Genomic DNA, 18,571 nt, shown 5'->3' with positions numbered 1-18,571 from the left:
TCAATGTATCAATATTTTGGTGCGATAACTTTTGTGAGGTGTCTAACAACACTACCATCTAAGGGTTCACTTAACAAGCCGCTAGTGGTGGATTTAGGCGGTTAAAATATAAAATTGAATTACTATAAATCGTTTTTATTTATCATTATCACGTTTTTAACGCCAATATTTATTAAAACGCACAACAGATGCACATGTTTTCGTGTATTTATCTCTTATTTTAATAGTAGTTTAGTTTTAATGCGCTAGAGGGCGTCTGCACTAAGCAGCGCTTCCTCGGTTGTTCAATAGATGGCGTTTCTGTGCGCGCGATATTTGAAATGTTATCTTAACAACCCGAATAAAACGTTTTTTCCAGAGTTTAATGACTGAAAAAGAACACAAGTTACTACTCTAGTACTCCTCCCATCTTCTATAACTCATACGCCATAAAAAACCATCTTAGACACTTGCTAAGAGCCGAAATAGCACAAATTAAAACTTAATTTGACCACTCCGTGTGGTTCCCACAGAGCTGAAAGCCAACAGAGCACACAAAAACATAAATACTCCTGTCTGAATGTTTGACCATCGCCCCCGCCACGCCCCATCTGCATGGAGAAGTCTTAAAAGCCTGGCAGACACATAAATTGCCCCAGACAGCGGGGCGGGGGCAAAGGCCACAGGAACTCGAGACTTTCCGCGCGCGTGCGAAATCTTACATAAATTTCGTGGGTGTGGACAACCGAAATGAAATGCTGAGAACGCCCGCCAGAATGCAAACAGGAACAGGAGTGGAGGAAATGCTTATGCAATGCATTTATAGAGCAAACGAAAACACTTAAATATTGCGCTCGTAGTACTGCGAGGGAATGAAGACCCAGTTCTTGGCCAAATCATTGATGGATTCCTGCATGAGGCGCGATAGAATCTCCATAATGGTGCTGCAAGGGAACAGAGAGAGAGAAGGGTGTGAGTAGAGAGTGAGACTGGAGGGATGGGGTTGGGCAGGGTCCTACTTGCGATCACCCTCGACGCCAATCTCTGGCGGAGAATCCGTTTTGATGGACACCACCTCCTCGTAGGTTTTGGTGTGCTTGTGGCGCTTGCGGTCCGGGAAGATGCGCATGAAGTTCGACTTGCAGAGATACTTCCAGAAGAGCTTCTCGAAGATGGTGTTGCGATGGTCGATGGCCATTGTCAGCTCGATGATCTCGTTGGGCGTGAGCTTCTGCTTGGCGGCCAGCCGCTTGACCAGCTCCCGTCGCTCCGTCTCCTTGCGCTGCTCCTCGGTGACAGGGTTGTCGCCACCTGCCTCGGCCGTGGTGTCAATTCCCCTACCGCCGCAGGGCGAGCGTTCGGCTGCGGTGTCGCCCGCCTCGTCGTCATCCGTCTCCTGGGGGGTCTTGAGAGTCGAGCGGATGTTGAGATGCAGATAGGAATGCATTATGTAGCTATCCTCCTTCCATTTGGGATCGTCTATGGACTCGATCTCCTCCAGCTCTCGCTTGGCTATCAGCGTGGCCTGATCGAGGATGCGGTGCACCTCCAGGACGATGGGAATGCGGCGAAAGTTGACCAGGCGATCGTAGGCCGTGACCTTCACCTCCACCAGCTTGGAGTGGTGACCCTTGAGGCGGAACAAGGACGGCGAGAAGGCCACCGAAAAGAAGTCACTGATGATGTAGCTGCGGCAGAGGATTGGCACAATGATTAGATGACCCTCTGGGCTGGCTTTATGCTCACTTTTGCCATCGAAATTCGACGCACTTCTGCCCGTGATTGTGGACATTCACCAGCTGCGTGCGATCCTCCTTCATGCAGACGTCGAAGGTCACCCGATTGGGATAAATAACGTAGAGAAAGTCGGCACATTCGCGATCCTTAAGCGGCATATCCGTCTCCTCCTCCTCGTCGGCTAGCACGCCGCGCCCCTTGATCTTGTACCAGGCCTTGGCAGTCTCATACCCCAGCATCACTTCCACCTCGTTCTCATAGTCCATGGGCCGGTAGTCGACCAGCAGGGGCCACACACTCTGCCGGGGCACCGTGAGATTCGTGTTGAGCAGCTTCAGGCCGCGGTCTCGCGTGGAGAACGAGAAGTTGAGGTGCTGATTGGTGAAGTTCTGCACCCAAATGGGCTGTGTGATGTGGTAGTAGTTCTTGATATTCACCGGCAGCAGCTCCTTGGTCAGCAGACACTTTTCGGGGTCCAGTTCGGAGATTTCCAGCTTAAAGTGCCACATGAATTTGCGATTGTCATCGGTGCTAGAGGATTGACAATGTTTAGGGGTTAGGGTTAGGGTTAGGCTTAGGAGGATTTGCTTTTGCACACCCAATTGGAAGACTCACTGCACTTCGTAGGTGAGCAAATGCATGCCGTATATCTGAAAGTAGGCCGTCACTGAGAGGGCCACCACTTCGTCGGGCTTGATGGTCAGCACCTCCTGGTGCATGTGCAACAATTTGCGATGTTTGCAGTGGAAGAGCTGCCGGAACTGATTGAAGCCCACGCGCGTCAGCACCGGCCGGCAGCAGCAGTTCTGTATGCGCTTCAACGTCAGCGTCACCGGCTTCGAGGAGAGATTGCGCAGCCAGAAGACAATCTTCTGTGGTGGACTCTTGATGTGGCGTATGGGTAGGACGATTGTGTGCTCATGCTCCTGGCGATTCGACTTTAGTTTCTTGTTCCAACTGGGGGGAGAACAGGGAATCAGTACTGCGCCAGTGGTGCAGTGGCTCTTCTTACCCTAATATGTCGAAGCTTTCCCAGTAGTAAATCTTCAGGATTGGGGGCCGAACGATGGTCAGGTTCTCGATCATAAGCTTCTGGTAGATGGGCACGGGTTTGATGACTCCCGTGCATGGCGGCTTCGACATCTCCCAGCTGTTGTTTCACTACAAAATATACACACTGTATTTATCTAGCTTGGGGTTGAAATAAATATACAACGTTTGCCTCCTGGCATCATTGACCTGGCCAGAAAATGCCATTTAATCGCCTTGGGCAATGCGTGCAACATCAATATTCATAAATGGCGGCGGTTGGGCTTCCGTAGGGAACTTTCGTTGCATTTTTTATCCAAAAAGTTTAAGTTCTTGTGAAATAAACAACTTTTTCTGGGAGCGCGGCAACAAATCGCACCCAACCATCGCAACACATCGATCGTACATATCGATACACTATACCGATAGATGCTCATATCATGCACACGTGCGTTTTATGCTTCTATTTTGTAATGCCCTTGTATTGCAAAACCTTATTTTATAAACAATCCGATAAAAGTGAGTCTTCGAGTTAGCCCATTTCTTTAGAGAATTGCTTCATTAGTTGGATAAAATTATGTTTTCAGTTGTGAGGGTCTTAGCTAGCTAGTCGTATTGCACCGAATATCAAAATCGCGAAATATGATCTCCGATCTTGTACAGAGAACGCATTAACCCATTGTCGACCAGTGGATATTTCGATTTACGCACGAATATTATGAAAGCTTAAACATTTTTAACGCATTTGAGGTGATAGATATCATGTTTATATTTTATTGTAAGTAAAGCGAAAGTGATGCATCTGCAAGTAACATTTACAAACAGCACTATTTTCCGCAGCTTAGCGCAAGTTGTTCGCCTGTTCAAATAAAGGGGGGTTAAGTGGGTTAAGTATATTACGGTTTATTTCTGAGAGTCGGGGCAGGATCGGACACGCTGCAAGGATCTCAAGTGTTGTTAAAATAATTAAAAGTGCGAGAGCAACAAATAAACGAGCATGAAAAGACATTAACAGATGCAAACCTCCAGCCTGCGCCGCCACCCACATATGTATGTAAATGTGTGAGAGTTGGGAGTGCGATTTTGTGGCTGCATTCATTGTGAAAACATCATTTACAGTTCGTTCGCTGACAATCGTAGAGGATAGAATAGAGAGAGAGAGAGAGAGAAAAAGGTGAGCAGCATCAACAATTAGAATGAACAGTTAGTTACATACAGTGGAATGCGTGCAAAAGAGTGAAATAAAAAAGGGAATTTATTGAAAATTACTAAAAAGGAGATCGAAGTAAAGAAAAGTGGTTAAGGAATTTGGACACACTTTATTAATTATTTTATTCTTTTTCAGATAGTGTATTTAAAATGGAAAGGAACGAAACGTACAGTGGAACGATCAAGGAGTTCGGAAATCCTGCGAGAGCTTCATTTAAGTGAATAAATAAATATTCAATTGGGAGTAATTGCAATCAAAAATATTGAAGAATTTGCTGGTAAGTGACCTCAATTTCTGTATCATTATTTATCAAAAACAAGCCCACTGTACTGACAGACTACAACCTGTGTGCATCAATCACAACCTTTGACAGCGTCGCTGCCCCGCTTATCAGTCATAGCCCTCCCCCGGTCAGCATTCCCATACCCTCTACCTACCCTTCCCTTCCCTGACTCTCTGACAATCTGGCATAACAATGGTGGAAAACGGTCTATGAGCAGAATACAAAGCATCTGCAATTGTCGGTGACGCTGTCCGCCCACCCCCTTAGAGCTTAGATCCTTAGAGCAGTGTTAGGATGGGCTCTGTGGGGTTTTTTGCTTTGAGTGTGCTCCACTTTATCCCACTGTTCCATTTCACTCAAAGCGTTGTGTTGCACTGCCACACGTTCCGTGTAGTGCAACATTTCCGCTGAAAGAAAATATTTTCGTAAATTCTTTCCCCTTTTTTCCCCTTTTGTTTTTTGTTGCAAGAGTTGTTGGCCAACGACAACTTGTTGGCCAATTGTTGTGGTTAGACTTTGAGATGGTTGTGCCCTAGGGGGGCAGGGGAAGTGTAGGACCACTTGATGGCTCAGTCAACCGTTTAGTTGGTACGTTTTTTTTTCTTTCCTTTTCTTTTCTTTTTCGGGGACCTCTTGGGGGTCCCGGGAGTTCGTTAGAGTGTCGCATGCTGTGCATAATTATGGCTTAATTTGCAGCCTGAAGTATGCCCAACTAATTACAACAGTCTCCCACCTCTGCTCGTGCTTTTCGGCTAAGAGCATATGGCAATTAAAAACTTTTTATGCAAGACATTTTTTACGTTTACACTCAGCTGCGATTTTCCAAGGTGAATGGCATTGCAAAAGTGTGGGCGGAGAAATCATCTTTGCCCCATCCTCCCTTTAGCTGTCGCGCTTCATAATTGAAAATCACTTGGAGCGTTAAGTGGGGAAAACAGTTTTCCCAGCCAGAGAAAAAAAGCCACGAGAGAGGAGGAGCAAGTTTGAATAAACTATTTAGAAGTGATTTACCAGGCGAGGAAACTGCTGCGGAAAAAGAGTCTCCACCGAATATGTTTATTTCAAAACTATATAAATATACAAGATATATTTTCAATATTATTGGGACAGTTTAAAGTCAAAATTTGGCTGCATTAAAGGACCTATTAAATCGATGACACAACTTAAATATTATTTCTGTTTAATTGCTTATAAACATTGCTGTTTATCCAAGTGTTTTCCCGCACACATTCACAAGAGGTTAGATAGTTTTCCAGGGGGCGTGAAAAGGGAGGTGGGGGAGTGTGGTTGTCACTGACACCCAACATCCGCTTTTAGCATTTCCCCTGATGCAGCGAGGCACTGAGGAAGTCTGTTGAGAGGAAGAGGAAAGCCAGAAGAGCAAGAATTGCCATGCCACAAAACAAAACAAAAGCAAGAGTAACAAAACAGGAGGAAAGGGGTCTGGCAGTGGCACTGGTAGTGGCTGCTGCAAACAATTATTGTTATTTCAATTGAAATGCAACGTTCACCAAACCATCAGTGTCTGGCCCCCACATCCCAGCCCATTGAAGGGGCACATACACACCCTCTTAACAGTTCCCTGGCCTTTGTGAAATTGCTATCAAAATTATACACCTTGCAGCAGTAGCAGCAGCAGCACCAGAAGCAGCAGCAATGAATGGGGGGGAGGCACTACTGCGACGGGATGGGACGCCTGCCTGCCTGCCTGCCTGGCTGCCTGCCTGGCTGCAGTCACAGTTCATTGTAATGCAAATTACGTATACGCCATGGTGCAGCTGCAAAACTGGACTCAGATCCGGGACCAACAAATCCTCATACGTATACCAGCCGCCCGTTGCAGCTACTGGCTTTTAGCTGTTGGCTCCTGGTATTCTTGTTTATGAGACCATGTGTGTGGTGTTGTGTTGTGTGTGTGTGTGTGTGTGTGTGTGGCGCATATTTTGACCCTTTTTCATTGTCAGTGCTCGGGGGAAAAAAGTAATAATAATGAAAATATGAGGGGTTTTGCAACCTCCTCACATTCAAGAGGATTGTTAGGAAAATGCAATTAAAGCATTAAGCAGCGTGGAAAATAATTGCATTTGCATGTGTGCTTCAGTTGAAGAGTCCTGCTCCTTCCTCCCACACTCCTCCTACACACTACACAACGTTTCGCTTTCTGCTTATTGGCTTTTGGAGCTCCCTCTCTCTCGCTCTACATCAAAAGCTGCACACAAATTGGTCCACTTAATCACCCAAAATAAGTTTATCTCACCCCAAGCGAAAACTTTGCTGTGTGCTGTGTGTCCGGGGCCGAAGCGATGTCCTCTTGGCAGTGAAGGAAAGGAAATGCAACATTTTGCAGCAGGAAATGCACTCAAGTAACTTTTGCCGTCCCTTTTGCCTTAACCCTGATCGCTCTATCTCCGCTCTCCGCTCTCTGCTCTCCGCTTTCTATCTGTATATCTGTATTTGTGTATCTGTATCTCAGTGTCAATGCAAGGGCCCGGAAGTTGTCGCATTTAAATGGGAAAACTTTAACATAGAAAATGGGATACACAATCCGTTTGGAAATGGCAACACAGCAAATGGTATGTGTTAACAGCTGATAAGAGCAGCACAAAATGGTGCCAGCAGTGCTTAGCAGTGCACTGTGGGAGCAGGCAGAAGGGAGAAGGGAGGCGGGTGAGGGGAAAGGAAGTGTTGGGGATATAAAGAGTAGTCAATGACCAGTCCTTGGACCGCAGACGGGAAACGGAAACCGCATCCACAACGCCAACGTTGTCATTGCCATCATCATCATTGGCATTGGCATCGGCATCGGCATCGGAATCATCGACATTTGAGAGGCTTTTACTCTGTCAGTAGCCTCGGGAGGTAAGCCTCCCCACACACACACACATACAGACAGACACACACACAGACACACAGTCATATGAAAATACCTATGAGGGAAACAGTTGAGAACGCTGACAGCCGCTAGCTATGCCTCTGCGCTTTTCCGCTTTTCCAACTCTTTTCACATTCACCGCAAGCCGCCGCAAACGGCACGGCCGCCGCCTTTGAGTCGCCCATCCAAGGAGAGTGTATTTTCAGTTTATTGCAATTTTTGACGGGTACCTGCGGATATCCTGACGCATGCACTGGCATCTCTTTTATTTTTTAAAGAAAATTGCGAACACTATGAAACAGTTCTTGCGTTGATAATCCTCTTAATGTGAGCATATCTCTTTATCTTTATATTTAAAAATGTTTTCTCTTATTTACGAATTCTTTCCGATGGGATCTGCACCGCTCGAGAAAACTTTTTTGCTGAAAGCTTCGCCTCAAATGCATATTTTTCCGGCCATGTCCATGTCCATGTCCTGTGCGTCTCTTTGTTATCTCAATAAAATGAGTTTGCAACTGCAACTCCATCTGCTGTTAGAGCGTATCTCTCCTGCTGGGGCTACGTGTTTAACCAACATTTTCCCCCGGAATGAAACTTTTTACTTTGGCATTTTACATTTCAGCAGTTCTTTTTTTTTGCATTTTCGGTTCGTTGGTTTTTCGTTGGTACTCAACGGCAATGGCCGTGTGGCAGTGCCAACAGCAACAGCAATGGAAAACGGCTGTGGCAGTGGCATCAACAGTAAACCGAAAACACCAAAAAAAAAAAAAGAAAAAAATATTCGCTCTGAATATTTAATTGTGCGCGTTCCATGCATTTATCTCGTGTGTGGCACTGCCACTGCGTGCCCCAGCCACATATGTAGATACACACACACACACACGTATGTGTGTGGGAGTGGGAGGCAGGGGCGTGGCTTTTGAGTTTGGGGTTTGTGTTGCGGTTGCATATTTTGTGGCTCTTTTGGGTCTTTTCGATTTTCGGAATGCGCTTTTAGTTTTGTTTGTTGTTTGCATTTCTTTGGCATCATCGTCCTTGCTTGCGGCCCTTGCACCAGATATATACTCTATTAGAGGGTATCGCCACTTTGATTAGATGTTTGTAACAGAGACAAGGCGGAGCCTTCGACTAAATGAAGTGAGAATACTGGAGAATGTCGGATTTAGTCGCATAAACTTCGCCCTGTGATCTCGGCGCTGCATTTGTAATTAAATTCTTTCTTTAACTCTACTTTGGGATCTCTCGTCAGCCTTCCTTCATTGATCTGTAGGGTATCTTAATCGTTGGCTCTCCCATGGCTAGTTTTCTCTTCTCTTGTTTTCCCTGCTGTTTTCTTCTGTTGTTTGCTCTTTTTACACCCAAAAACCTGGCAACTGTATAAATAAAATTTCTTAGTTATTTTCCATTATTTTATTCTTGTTGTTGTCGTCTGGGTTATTGTATCTGTCTCTCTCGCTCTCCCGCTGTGTGTAAGTCTGACTCTGTCTCTGCCTCTGTCTGTTGTATGTGTGTGTGTGTGTGTGTTGATGTTTGTTAGTTGCATACTTTTTGGCGCTTTTTGGCTTATCTTGTTTTCGTGTAGATGCGATGGGATAGATTGTGTGGGAGTGCAGGAGTAAGGTGTGGGCGGTGTCTTGCCATATTGATATGTAAATGCTGTGGGCTCAAATGTTGTCATATGGTTGTGGTTTTTTCTACGGGCTGGAGGGCAGGGCCTGAAATGATACAACAACATTTCTTTGATGATGGAATATTTCCGAAATATATTCTGTGGAAATCGATTTGGAAATTTCTGATGATGTTGTCGTTTGTCTTGCCACAATTTTCGAGGAAATATGAGCGGAAATACATGATGGCATGATGCCACAAATTCAATTAAAATGCGACTTATGGCAAGGCAATATTTACGTATTCCTGTAATCCACCTTTTCCATCATGTTTTGACTTGTGCATTACTGTAATCCTCCTCCCCCCGTGCCATCAGAATCAATTTAATCCTACTTGCTCATCCGATATTGTTTGCATTTTCCTCCCAGCCATCTCTGTCTCTCTCTTTCCCTCATTCTATCTGGCTGCCTGTGATCCAAATGCTAATGAGGTAAATGGAAAACATAATCATGGCGCTGCACTGCTGTTGCACCCCTTCCACCCAGTGGAAAATGCATGAAATATTCCCGGAAAATGGCAAACTAATCAACATAATTTTCTGTTGGTTTTCCATTGGTTGTCGGTGGCTAATTTGTTGCTCTGTAGTTTGCGCTCTTTGGCTGGGGCCGAGGGGAAATATTAATTAAAATGCACTGTAATGCAATTATCCAGTGGAAAATTGTTTCGTTAGTTTCATGAGGTGAGAATTGTGTCCCTTGGGCAATCATTTTGATATTAATTACGCTCAATTAATGCACACACACCACACCACACACACAGAGAACACAGAAAACAGAGAGAGAGAGAGAGAGAGAGAGAGCTAAGCGCAGAGGTTGAACGTGACTAAGCTGCTTGCTTGCCACATGCCGCATACCGCATGGCGCCCGTGTGGCATCTTCATTCTGTTTACAGCTTCATTAAAACGCATATAAATCAATTAAATGGCTTATAAACGTTAACTTTCATGTGCAACAGAGCTTCGCCTTAACCTGGCTTATGATTTTTATGGCCAGCAGGCTGTCCACAACGTAGGAACACTGTCCAAGGAGCTGCCCCAAAGCAAAGCTGTGTGCCCCTAAAGTGATTAATTACGACAATTTTGGGCCCTTTGCCCCTTTGGCTTTTGCTTTTGCTTTCCTTCCACCCTCCCCAGAAACCTGTGCCGGAAAATGCAATTTTCCCCACCCAATCATCAGCCGCATCCCTCGATCGCCTTTTGGCTTTTCTCTGTCTGCATGACATGTGCCATTTTCGATAGATAAAACTTATATTTATTTCTCTGTGCAGCACACAAAATGCAAATTGAGTTTGCTTCACATCGTTGCATCTTGTTGCAGAGTTTTTTTTTGGTTGCAGGGGGTGTTTTATTTTGTACCAAAATAAAAGATGAAATTGTCTGGTTATCGAGAGATGAAAGGTGAGAAAATGTGAAAGGAAATTGCATCTGATTGGTTTTTTCTTGTTGGGTTAAATATAAACTGTTCTTCTTTGTTGTTGATTTTTGTTCATGAATTTGTCAAATATTTGAACACATTGATGGGAAGAAAACTGCTGGCTAAGAGAGAGAGAGAGATGTGCGCTTAAAGAGAAACCTCACTGGAACCACAAAAATTCTGTCCATCTTTAAGCTGAGGGAACCATCCAAGAAATGTGTTTGCTCATAGCTCTCTGCCGTTCTTTCTCTCTCTAGCTCTCTGTTTTTCCATGGCATAGCTAAACAAATTATTTTTCCAGGTTCCCCCACGCTAATTGGTCTTGTCAAACGTTTTGTCATTTATTTGGCCAACATATCTCTCCCTGGCTCTCTCTCTCTGTGTCTCTGTGTCTCTGTGTCTCTGTGTCTCTGTCTCACTGTCCAGGAAGTTTCTCTAATGAGCGAGAGCCGCAACTCAATTTACAGTCGTCGTCGTCATGCATACGAAAAACCTCATCAAGGGAAACACCGTGGAACCCACTCAACCACAAGTGTCCCCTTAGCTAGTCATGAATTCTGGTTTATCTTGCTGTGGGGCTGTGAGGGTATGGGGGGTATGGGGGGTATGAAAACCAAACAATTTATCTCCAAGTAAATTTGGCGCAACAACTGCCTGGAAGTTGCGTAATTTGGCAAGGGGGAAACCTGTAGGAGAAGGAGAAGGAGCAGCACCATCAGCAGCAGCAGGACATTGTTGTCAGTGGAGGCAAGAAGCAGCAGCCACGAAAGCGTGTAACCAAATGTCAACAGGCATTAAATTAAAATACCGTAAAAATATAAACCACAAGATGGCAACACCAACGGCAACGCATCCCACGGATGACTCCCCAGATTTCGAGAAGAGAGCAACAGCTGGTCTGATGATGGGTTGAACCCTTAACCCCCACCTCCCTTTCACCCTCTCTGCACACACACACACCCACACACACGCATTAGCCATTTTTCTTGGCCTTGCTGCGTGAGTTGGTGGCTCGTTTATGCTCGTTAGACATGCGAGATGAGTGGATAACTTTTCCCCCAAAGAGCAGGAGTCAACAGCAGAAGGAAGAGGATCATGGGGGGGGGTAGGAGGCGTTGAGAAATTGGAATAATATTTATAATTATTATGTTGAAGGAAATTACATTTTTGGTGCTGACTTTTTAGAATATTTTGCAACTCCTACCCGGCATGCCCAGCCCCCAGTCCCATCTCCATCCCCCCGACTGTTCCCCTGTATGGGTGCTGGCTGCTCAAATTGTTGCCTGCTTTAGTCATGTGGAAAATGAGGTTACACTCTGATGAGGGTCCTCCCCTGCCCCATATCCATGAGTGGTAGGTTTGTGCTAAACTGTGAGGCATTTATTAGATGAATCCATGGGGGACTTTTCCCTAAAAGGAAGAGAGTTTTTAGGTTCTAATTTCGAAGAATAGTAGATTTAATATAGAAATAATTCTAGATTATAATGAAAGTATAATAATTCTTTCAAAATATGGATTATGGATTACCAAAGGGAAAGTCCTCTCACTTTATTTTTATTATTTTCATCTGTTAAACCAAGAATCTCCCATCACCCATCTCCCATGCGATTTCTGCTATCCCAATGGGTTCCTGTCTTCACTAATGTTAGCTAACAGCGGCAGTGTAAATGTTAAGCGCAAAATACTGTTAAATTCAATTGCATTTCTAGCTAAGAGAGGCCCCAAATGGGGCAGAGTTTGAGCTCTCCGAAGGTTCGATGTCTGTCAAATGCTGCACCTGAGTCCCTGTCCAGGCACACGGTGCACAGAAGCCGCCAAGCCACGCGCCAGTTGGGGGAGTCGACCTGGTTTCCCCTTTCCAATGATAAACAGAACAGCGGCGATGATGCCACCCAGCGGTGCCTGCACCAAAATTACCGGGTAACAGAGCCAGAGAGAAGTTAATAAATTGAGAGAGAGAGAGAGCGAGAGAAACACTGTAGAGAGACTCTCTGTTGGTGGCCAGGACTGTACTCTCTGCTATAAAAAATGTTGTGCATGTTTTTTCCTGCCATCCTTCCGCACCCTCGATTGAGTTTCTCCTTAACGTTTCGCTGGCCGCCTTTGTGGCGACTTTAAAGGCTGCCAGTTCTTGCCCCAGCAGCAGCGGCAGCTTCTTTGTCTTCCGTTCCGCCAGTGTCCCGTGTCCGTTGTCTCCTTAGAAGCTACTTAAAGTAATAAGCGGGTTCGTCCCCCGTTCTTTTTAGAGTCAGTCATAAACTGTGCAATGCCAAATGAGAAGCAGATGAGAACGCAGCAGATGAGAGACAATTGCAAGCGAGGGCGGTAGGAAATATGATAAAAGCAGACATAAAAAGTCAGAACTAGAATTACCCTTCACTAAGGGGGGAGCACAACTCGAACAAACTGTCAAATCTGCTTAGGAAATCCAAGGAGCTTGGAGCTCCTTGCTCCGTTTCTGTCTCCCTCTGCGTGTCGGTTCTGTGCCTTTCTATCCCAATCAAAATGCAAACTGCCTGAAGAGAGTAGGTGTTATACGGTTCGTAACGTCCAATGATTGTCAGTCAATTTGCGAATTACGTCTTTACCTGGCCGTCCGGCCCAAAGGGCAGCTGTTTCCCCAGAATAAAATGGTTGAGAGCTCTCGCTATCTCTACCAACCCAGGAAAAGGTCAATGTGCCATCGGTGGCTAGCGCTATACACAAAAATCAATGGTAGGCTGGACCCTAAGGGCAGGCTTAAGAAAGTCTAAAAATAAATAGAAAATGTGGAAGGAAGGGTAACAGTATGTGCAGGGTGTTCGCCCACAAAAAGGGAAGGCTAAAATTGCAAATGGCCCAGGGGCGCAAATAACAGGGAATCTCATTCGCATTATTCACTTGGCTTTAATCTGCATTTATATTTACTCTGGGCGTTGGCAAGTCAGTCGCCTATTTTCATTATAATCATGGATATAATTGAGGAAATCCCAGCCAGGGGGATTGTTTTACACTGATTACTGTGCTGGCAGTGTTGGTTAATGTGCTAGTGTGTTGTTAAATTGTCCTGCCAGCTGGTTCTTCTTTGAGTTTTATTAGCCTACATTAAGCGCTGAATATTTTTCATTGCATGGCGGGCACTTTTTTTTCGTACGGCTGCGGCTTCATTGCATATGCGCATGGCTAACGAGGCAACTTTTTTACTTTCGTGGGGCAGTATATTTCGGCGCTGTATTTCCCTTCCATTTGCTAATTACATTTGCGTTTTTACCCAATATACAGAAGGGTAGAGAGAGGAAGAGAAGGGGAAAGAGAGCGTGTGCAACAGTTATGCTACTGCTACTGCTGCTGGTGCTGCTGTGGCTGTGGCATGCCCCGTACCCGAAACCAAGTAAACATTTGAGGCGCCGAAAAGTATGCAACACTAGACAACATGAGCCTGATGTTGACTGTCGGTTGACACACTTGTTTCGCACTCCCCTCCCCGCCCCTCTTGGCCTGTTTGCTGCTGTACATCCATCCTCCTTATGACTGGGGGGCCTTGTGAAGTACTTGAGAGAGTGGATGGATGGCTGGCTGGCTGGCAGGCTCCTTGGGGCAAGCATTTTGCGCCAGAGACTGCGACCAGTGGGGATACATGTGTGTGTGTGTAAGTGTGTGAGTGTGGCAGAGTCGATCTGAAAGGGATGTTCCGGAAAAGGACATTGCTGGATCATTGATAATAAGCAAAGACTCAGCTAAAGATCCTCTAATGTCTGTTTCCGCTTTGATTTCTTTCCATTTTCATTTCTTTTCTTTTTCTGTTTAAATGCAATAAAATTAATTTGGAAATGAAGTCTCCCGCAAGAGATTCGGGGCCTTGGAATGGTCTCCCTTTTAATCTGTGTAACTTGTATTCCCTTAACGGCCACTTGGAAACCGCCTGCCAGGCCCAAATACAGACACAGATACACTCACACACAGTACAGCCACCATTGAAGGAGGGAGGATGAAGGTGCCTCCTGGTGTTTGAGACAATCGGGGGGAACAGGCAGAAGCAGCAGCAGCAAACTGGCAGAGGTAGCGGCAGTGGCAGTGGCAGCGGCAGTGCTTGAGCTCGTTTTTTATGGGCACTTAATTGGCGCCAACGAGACCACGCCCCGCCTACTGGTTCGAATCAATGGCTATTGATTGATACCCCACCCAGCCTCTACCCTATGGCCACTGCCACCACGCTCCGCCCACTTGATTGAAGTGAGATTTGTCAGCAAGGCCTTCCGAGTTCCGAGCTGTCGACTTGGTTCATACGCTCCAGCTTCAGCTTCTGGCGCTCCTGGCGCTCATGGCTGGCGAGCACTGCCCAAAAGCGCTGCAGGTCAGGGACTTAATAAATATGAATGTTGCCTGCCTGCCTGCCTGCCTGTCATTACGGACAGTCCTCTCCCCATATAGGAGGGAGGACAGTGCATCACTGTCAGTGGCAGTAGCCCCAAAGCCAGGAAGAGGAGCCGCCTGACTGCGGCCAAAATGGCATCGGAATTGCGGGAGGTCCTGCCGACTGCGGCAGAGTGCTGCGGAATGGATGTGTGTGTGTGTGTTGTGTGTCTCTCTGTTGATTGGCGAACAAATTGTTCTCTCGATTCTGTTCTGATTAATGACAGAATGAGAAATGAGAATCGAAAAAGCGATTGCCTGCTTAGGTCTGGTCTGGTCTGGTCTGGTCTGCCATGCCACAAAATGCATTTCAATCTGCAGCATAGATGCTGCGTTTTATGTGCAACACAATGTCAATGTTGTGGCTTCCATTTGCCGCCTCCCCACCCTTTGACACCCGCAGGTTCGCTTTGTTCGCTGCTGTGATGTGTGTGGGTGGGTAATTTTATTGCTTGTATGTCTAACTGGTGGTTTAGTGTGCGGCCATAAACCACTGGCCAAGAGCCTTTAAGTGCTCATCAAACTGTGTGTTGAAGGAATTAACTGAGAGATAACACTGCGCGCGGAATCCCTTTTGGATGAGTTGGCCAGAAGTTGTGCGATTGTGGAGTAAGAGCGGGATAGAGCGCGGCTCTGGCATTGCATAAGCATTTTTCTAGCCAAAAAGTAGGCCACGCAATTGGGTACATCACCCAGCCACACCCCGTGCCTCTTGCTGTGCTGCTGTACTGCTGCATCCGCTCCAGTAATCAGGAGAAATCCCAGCTCGTTTGCATATTAAATTCGTTCGCATGGCCCCCAAAATTATAATCCCTCCTCGCCCCCCAAAGAGCAGCACTTGCCTGCCATTAGATGCAACACTCGGGAGCGGAGAAAATTAAATTGTTACCCAGAAAAGAGAGGGATATACTCTTCAGAGAGAGAGAGAGAGATAGTGACAGAGATAGGGGGAGATGGCGGCATTTTTAGAATTTCGCTGCTGACTTTTCGCATTGAAAAAAAAAAACAAAAAAACAAAAAAAAACCAAAGCCAAACCAACATCAGAGGAGAATAGAAGAAACAGAATAGAAAACGGAAACGGAAACGAGGGGCAAGAAAAGAGGATAGCCCTCGCTCTCTCTCTCTCTTTCTCGCTCCCTGCCTTTCAGTTTAAGGCGCAAGAAGGCGCCAAAGCAAGATAAATGGCGCAGAAGTAAACACATTTGGTGTGAAGAGTTGAGGGAAAGCAGCAGCGAAGGAAAACGCCAAAGGAAAGCCCAAGGAAAATCACGAGCAGTCACGAAACAAGCGAAACAATAGTCGCATTGACACTGAGGCAAAAACCTACAAAAAAAACAAGAAGGCAATGTTGCAAGAGACAAACAGACTGTCAAGATGCCCTGGACTGGGAGGGGAAAAGCCAAAGAACATGTCCCCATGTTACATACCAAAGATAGAACCCAAAATATCCTTATTCTTCACGCGGGTACCGGGTATTAGCAGCAGGAGCACCAGGAGAAGAATCGCAGCAGAAAGGAACAGCAGCAGCAGCAGCAGCAGCAAACTGAACAAAAGATGGAACGAAGGAAGAAAGGAAGGAAGGAAGGAAGGAGCAGGGGACGACGACAATGCCCCTGCCAGATGCTCCTGATGATGATGCCGCTGATGATGACTGGGGGGCTGCGCTGCTCCTGCTCCTCCATTGAGACACCAAATCTAGGGACAGCAGGGGCTGAGCCACGCCCATTTGACAAGTGTTGTGTGGCAGATTAATTTGTTTTATAGCAAGTTTTGTGCCATTTTTGCCTCTCGTTTTTCGTTCCCGCTCTCTCTGTCTGCGTCTTTGTCTCGCTGCTCGTCCTCAAAATGTTGTTGGCATCATAAATAACGCACATTGAGCGCATAAATTGTTAGTTGCTCGTTTTCGGGACGGGATGTGGCCTAAAGGCCTGCCCTGGCCTGGCCTGGGTCCGTGTTCTATGCCACATTTGAATGGCGTGTGCCAGGCATTAAATATGTGGAATGTGGAATGCTCTTTGAATTTCAATTTCTATTTTCAGTCTTCGTTCTTCGGTCTCTGTTCTCCGGTCTCTCTCTCTCTCTCTGTGATTTTCGGTGGATTTCTTCCGCCAGGAGCAGTGGCCGAGAGACCCACACAAAAATGTTCAATGTTCGTTTCAATGATTTATGTCTGACATTTCTACGGAAGCAGCGTCGCTCCAGATTAGCACACACACACACAGAGACTTAGTCTGTCCGCTGGTTGTCCGCTTCTGTGTTCTACTTGTGGACAATGCAGGTCCCTCCTGCTCCTCCTCCTCCTCCTTTGATCTGCATCGCTCGCTGTCGCCCTGTCATTTGGTTAAGTGAAAGCGTTGATGAGCGAAGACCCTGAACGGGGGATAGGAAAACTGCGACTGGCACTGCGATTGGGAGACTTTTCTCTCTCTGTCAAGGATTTTCGTGGCAGGGCAATCATGAATTTTGATTCGAGAACCTCAGGGGTTTGGCTTTGCCTTAAAGTTTCCCCCGTCATTCATTAGTGGAGTGTGTTTTTGTGTGTTGATGAGGTCTTAGTTCTGGCTTTTATTTTGCTTGTAGCATCGCTAATGCCCCTTCAACTCCTTCATCTCTTGAAGCCCTTACTGGAGGCAGAAACTTTTGCAGCAGCAGAACAGCTCTCGTGCCGAACTCTGTTGCTGCCACTTTATTACTGCGGCAAGCATTCAGAGCAGATCCATGCGAAAAAGGCAGACATGCCACACACAAAAGATGCTTATCCTTATCCTTGGCTCTATCGCATGCCCCACACACACACACACACAGACGAGCTCCAGTATTTGCTCTAGCATCGTGCCTCGTGCCACGTTTCGTGGCAATCAGCTTTAACCCTTCCGAGAAACGAACGAAACGAAGTCTCTGCAAAAGAAAATCCAAGCTGAAATCCCGCTTTTAATTATATTTATACCCCAAGTGGCCAATGCCAATGTAAACATACACACACACACCACACACACAATCACGCACGCACACACACATGGACTCTGCAATCTGATTGAGACCCACACAGAACACAAATATCCAGACACATCCTCGACTATGCCGCAGGGATTCTCGGATTCGGATTCGGATTCGGATTCTCTCGGATGCCTCGAAAGAAAGACAAACACAAATACAAATACAAACAGAAATACACACACACAGGAAAGTAACAACAAAAACAAAAACAAGAAACAATAACAAAGATTCCAAATTTTTACAAGCAACAAAAAGTTTTTCCCATGTGCTGGATGGGAAACTTAAAAAGAGGGAAAACCCAGCTTACCCTATACCCTATACATAATTCGGGGATTATTATTTGAATTTATATTTTGCAATTTGATAACTTTTTGGGAGTAAGGAAATTCTTTAAGCTCTTTTGGATCTACCATGAGATGATTATTAAGTGAACGATTTAGCCCATAAATTTCATCTACAAATTGTTCTAAAAAGATACATCTTCCCAACCAACAGGAACCCCAAAGGATATTAACAATATTAAATGACTGGAAGAAGTCGGAGTAAAAACTAGCATGTAGAAGGTAAGTACTTACCATTGTGATATAGTATTTATTATCTAAAATCTATGATTATAAATCATACATTTAATGCCGAATTTTAACAATTAAACATTTCGAGCATCTTTCTTCTCAGCAATCTCTTGAGAAAATAAATAAAGAAAAATAAATGAGTTGAAATCTCCCAAAAGAAACCTTCCAACAGAATAAAATAAAACTCACCCAATGAAAATTCTTAAAATAAATAGAAAAATCGAATGAAAGATCAAACTTCAGTACATCCACAAAATGTTTTACAAAATTCATCAAAAATTATCGGCAAAGCTGCGGTAAAATTCCCATAAATCTTCCGTTCTTCCGTTCCATCGCCAGAGTCGTGATTGTCGACGGTCTTAACCCATTATCCATCACATGAATGTTTGATCTCAGACTGAAAACCGTTTTTGGTTAGC

The 18,571-nt window shown here is 45.5% G+C and overlaps 2 protein-coding genes across 3 annotated transcripts in view; one reads left to right on the top strand and one right to left on the bottom strand.

Moving 5' to 3' along the window:
• LOC111075331 (potassium voltage-gated channel protein Shaw) overlaps positions 1–18,115 on the top strand; it is a 114,018-nt gene extending 95,903 nt beyond the window's left edge. Inside the window, exons 10-11 of the transcript XR_005967582.1 lie at positions 4,091–4,232; positions 18,076–18,115. The gene's annotated coding sequence lies outside the window, so the exon portion shown is untranslated. The remainder of the gene's footprint in view (positions 1–4,090; positions 4,233–18,075) is intronic.
• Positions 773–3,031, bottom strand: LOC111075333. 2 transcript variants are annotated; one of them, XM_022368538.2, is made up of 6 exons: positions 2,933–3,031; positions 2,729–2,877; positions 2,332–2,673; positions 1,726–2,247; positions 999–1,667; positions 773–923 (listed from the first exon to the last, which is right to left on the bottom strand). In XM_022368538.2, exons 2-6 carry the CDS (start codon positions 2,857–2,859, stop codon positions 821–823), a joined length of 1,767 nt encoding a protein of 588 aa, XP_022224230.2. In that variant the 5' UTR covers positions 2,860–2,877; positions 2,933–3,031; the 3' UTR covers positions 773–820. The 2 variants fall into 2 exon arrangements, with proteins under 2 accessions (XP_022224230.2, XP_041448351.1); XM_041592417.1 differs by lacking the exon at positions 2,933–3,031 and having other exon boundaries at positions 2,729–2,908.
• Positions 18,116–18,571: the final 456 nt, after the last annotated feature.

This window comes from Drosophila obscura, unplaced genomic scaffold, assembly GCF_018151105.1.
Source record: "Drosophila obscura isolate BZ-5 IFL unplaced genomic scaffold, ASM1815110v1 contig_179, whole genome shotgun sequence".
In the NCBI taxonomy this organism is placed as follows: Eukaryota; Metazoa; Arthropoda; class Insecta; order Diptera; family Drosophilidae; genus Drosophila; species Drosophila obscura.
The sequence above is the reverse complement of the archived record's forward strand: the minus strand, read 5'-3'. Positions and strand labels throughout refer to the sequence as shown.

Bases quoted from the DNA above. Each gene is read 5' to 3' on its own strand.
- LOC111075333 (XM_022368538.2), bottom strand. From the start codon at position 2,859: ATGTCGAAGCCGCCATGCACGGGAGTCATCAAACCCGTGCCCATCTAC. The intron at 2,248-2,331 runs GTGAGTCTTCCA...TCAATCCTCTAG, and splicing joins TTGCTCACCTACGAAGTGCA to CACCGATGACAATCGCAAAT. The intron at 1,668-1,725 runs GTGAGCATAAAG...CCTCTGCCGCAG, and splicing joins GTCGAATTTCGATGGCAAAA to CTACATCATCAGTGACTTCT.